Source organism: Fragaria vesca, linkage group LG2, assembly GCF_000184155.1.
Source record: "Fragaria vesca subsp. vesca linkage group LG2, FraVesHawaii_1.0, whole genome shotgun sequence".
Taxonomy (NCBI): Eukaryota; Viridiplantae; Streptophyta; class Magnoliopsida; order Rosales; family Rosaceae; genus Fragaria; species Fragaria vesca.
Genome location: NC_020492.1, coordinates 26,034,050 through 26,036,413, shown reverse-complemented (window position 1 = coordinate 26,036,413; position 2,364 = coordinate 26,034,050). Strand labels below are relative to the sequence as shown.

General features: G+C 35.4%; 1 protein-coding gene across 1 annotated transcript in view; it reads right to left on the bottom strand.

Annotated features, from left to right (window-relative positions):
• Positions 1-86: 86 nt before the first annotated feature.
• The window catches only part of LOC101296346, a 7,638-nt gene continuing 5,360 nt past the window's right edge, over positions 87-2,364 (bottom strand). The window contains exons 10-12 of the mRNA XM_004291520.1: positions 1,786-1,842; positions 803-895; positions 87-719 (exon numbers count right to left, since the gene is read on the bottom strand). Coding sequence (XP_004291568.1) covers positions 810-895; positions 1,786-1,842 — 143 coding nt within the window. The 3' untranslated portion in view covers positions 87-719; positions 803-809. The remainder of the gene's footprint in view (positions 720-802; positions 896-1,785; positions 1,843-2,364) is intronic.

Genomic DNA, 2,364 nt, shown 5'->3' with positions numbered 1-2,364 from the left:
CATTTTCATGTAGAAATATTAAGCTGGAACCAATCACTACACAAGCAAGGCATTGAGAAGTTGACTGTCGTCTTTGGTTTAAAATGACTGTCCAAAAAAACAAAAAAAACAATATTGGTTTGGCCTAATTTGGGTAAATGGGGGGACTCATGTCCTAGGATGAGAAAAGATATCGCTTCAAAGGTTTGCTCTGGGACTCGATAGAAGTTGGCATCATACATCACATGCTACAGTTAAAAGGTAGAGAAACTCTTATACAGAACCCAAATGACAGATGATGTTGACAGATGATGTTATATGATTATAAACTTGAGCGACAGATTACAACATGGGGGCTTCAGTGCGTTAGCTGACTCCGTATGTGAACCCCAGTAAAGGAATGATGATTTACATATAACTCACTGAGATGAGATTTAAAGTTTCAGTCGCATAAAAGTAGGCAATTGAGCACACCAAGTATCACATTCTGTAATTACAGAAATGCAATTCAAAAGCATGCTCAAGCCAAGAATGTTCTGCACAATACAGAGTAAACTTGGGGTGCCAAATAACTACAATGGAGTTAGCAACCAGTAACAAACTGGTAAAAGGTTCTTGTTACAAGTAGAACTTTTTATTTATGCGAGGACTAGAGACATTGCATTTACAGGCTTGTATAAGAAAATTAGCAGCATTTATAGGTTGTAATACGTCCTCAAAATCCACATTAAACGGGAACCCTGCAAAAAGAACTGGATTTCAAATATTCTACCAAGAGGATGTAATAGGTTAACTATATAGGAGCAATGTCTGTCATTATTACCATTCAATCAGTGGTATATATTTGAGACCTCCAAGTGCTTATTACGTGACGTCCCCCTTTTCTTCTTCTTCTTCGTCTCAAATGTAGGCACATCTGGATCACAACCATTCATTATATCATGATACTCGATACACAGAAGAAAGGCAAAAAGTTGATTTTAATATTGCCATCATTGACCCAAGTAAATAAAAGAACCAAGTAGCTACATCATTCAGTTATTCGAATTCAAGTTATAAAATGCTCATAATCTGTAATAGAAGGGCATAGCGAATTAGCGATAAACGTCAAAGGGCACTATGCATAAATGGACTCTTAACTGGATATGGTTCATACATGCAGGAGAGTAGGAAACCTAAGATGGAATTTCAGAATCTCTTTGCATGATCTGATTCAGGATTAGACAATAGAATACCAACTGTTTTGCTTAATTTCTTGAACAAGACTGGAATAGAGACACTAGAACTCCTTTTAATTTATTAAATTTGTAAAGACCCTACAAAAGTGCACTTGGATAATAGGTTTCTGTAGTATCTAAATTGTCCACACATCAAAGTTTAAGAAATAATATGTTACTCAACCCCCCAAATCATGGGCATGCACTCATCAGGAGGAGCTGCCTTAAATGGCTGTCCCTAGTTCTAGATTTCTTAGGTAATCCTAGAAGGTTGTAATTGTTATTAATCTTCTTTCTTAAATGAGGGTTAGGGAAAGTAGTATTAGAGCTGCTCTTCAATAATAATATTTGTACTGCTGTATTGTGTTTTGGGGATTCCTGAGCTAGGTTAGCGCATACAAACAATGAGTGAATCTTCAGCTTCCCAACTTGTCCTTCCCTTCTTAATACTTACAAACTGAAAGATCCTAATGAATAATATTAAAAATTTGATTTGAAAGCTGATACAAAAACACCTACCAAATAAAAAAAGCTTCGGGAAGAAAATACAGAGCAAAAGATTCAAAAGTTAAAAAACATTAAGGTGTACCTCCTTCAGAATAAATTGAGTTGTAGTGCACCTCTGCCCAAAAGCTCAGACAAATTACTGCACAATATAGACTGGAAGATTAAAATTCAGTCTGTCTACTTATTACAGATAGGGAAAATTTTAAGAACAGTATACGACAAATGATCCACTCCTAATTTTGGTGTTTCAAGTTTCAAAACAATCATAACGGTACATGAACTTGTAATCTCAACTGAAAATATGTACATACCGTTATATCCTCCGTAATCTAACATGTTTTCCGTTAAACTTTGAGGGGCAAATCCGTCACTCCTTAATTTAGCAGTAATAAATTATTAAAATCAATAATTAAAAAAGAGAGGGAAATAAGAAAGGAAAAAATATTGTTGTCTCTCTTTCTCGTCCCCGTTCAAACTCATCATACATAAAAATAGTGATCGAGGTAGAACTGTAAGAGGAAGTTGGAAGATGATTTGATTTGGTAAGTTATGGAAGAAAGGGTTGAATATATATATCGGTGGGTACGGTATTGAGTAAGGAAACTTAGAGAGAGAAACTATGTCTTAGTTTTACTTAGATTGGGACGATCGAGCAGCAAAG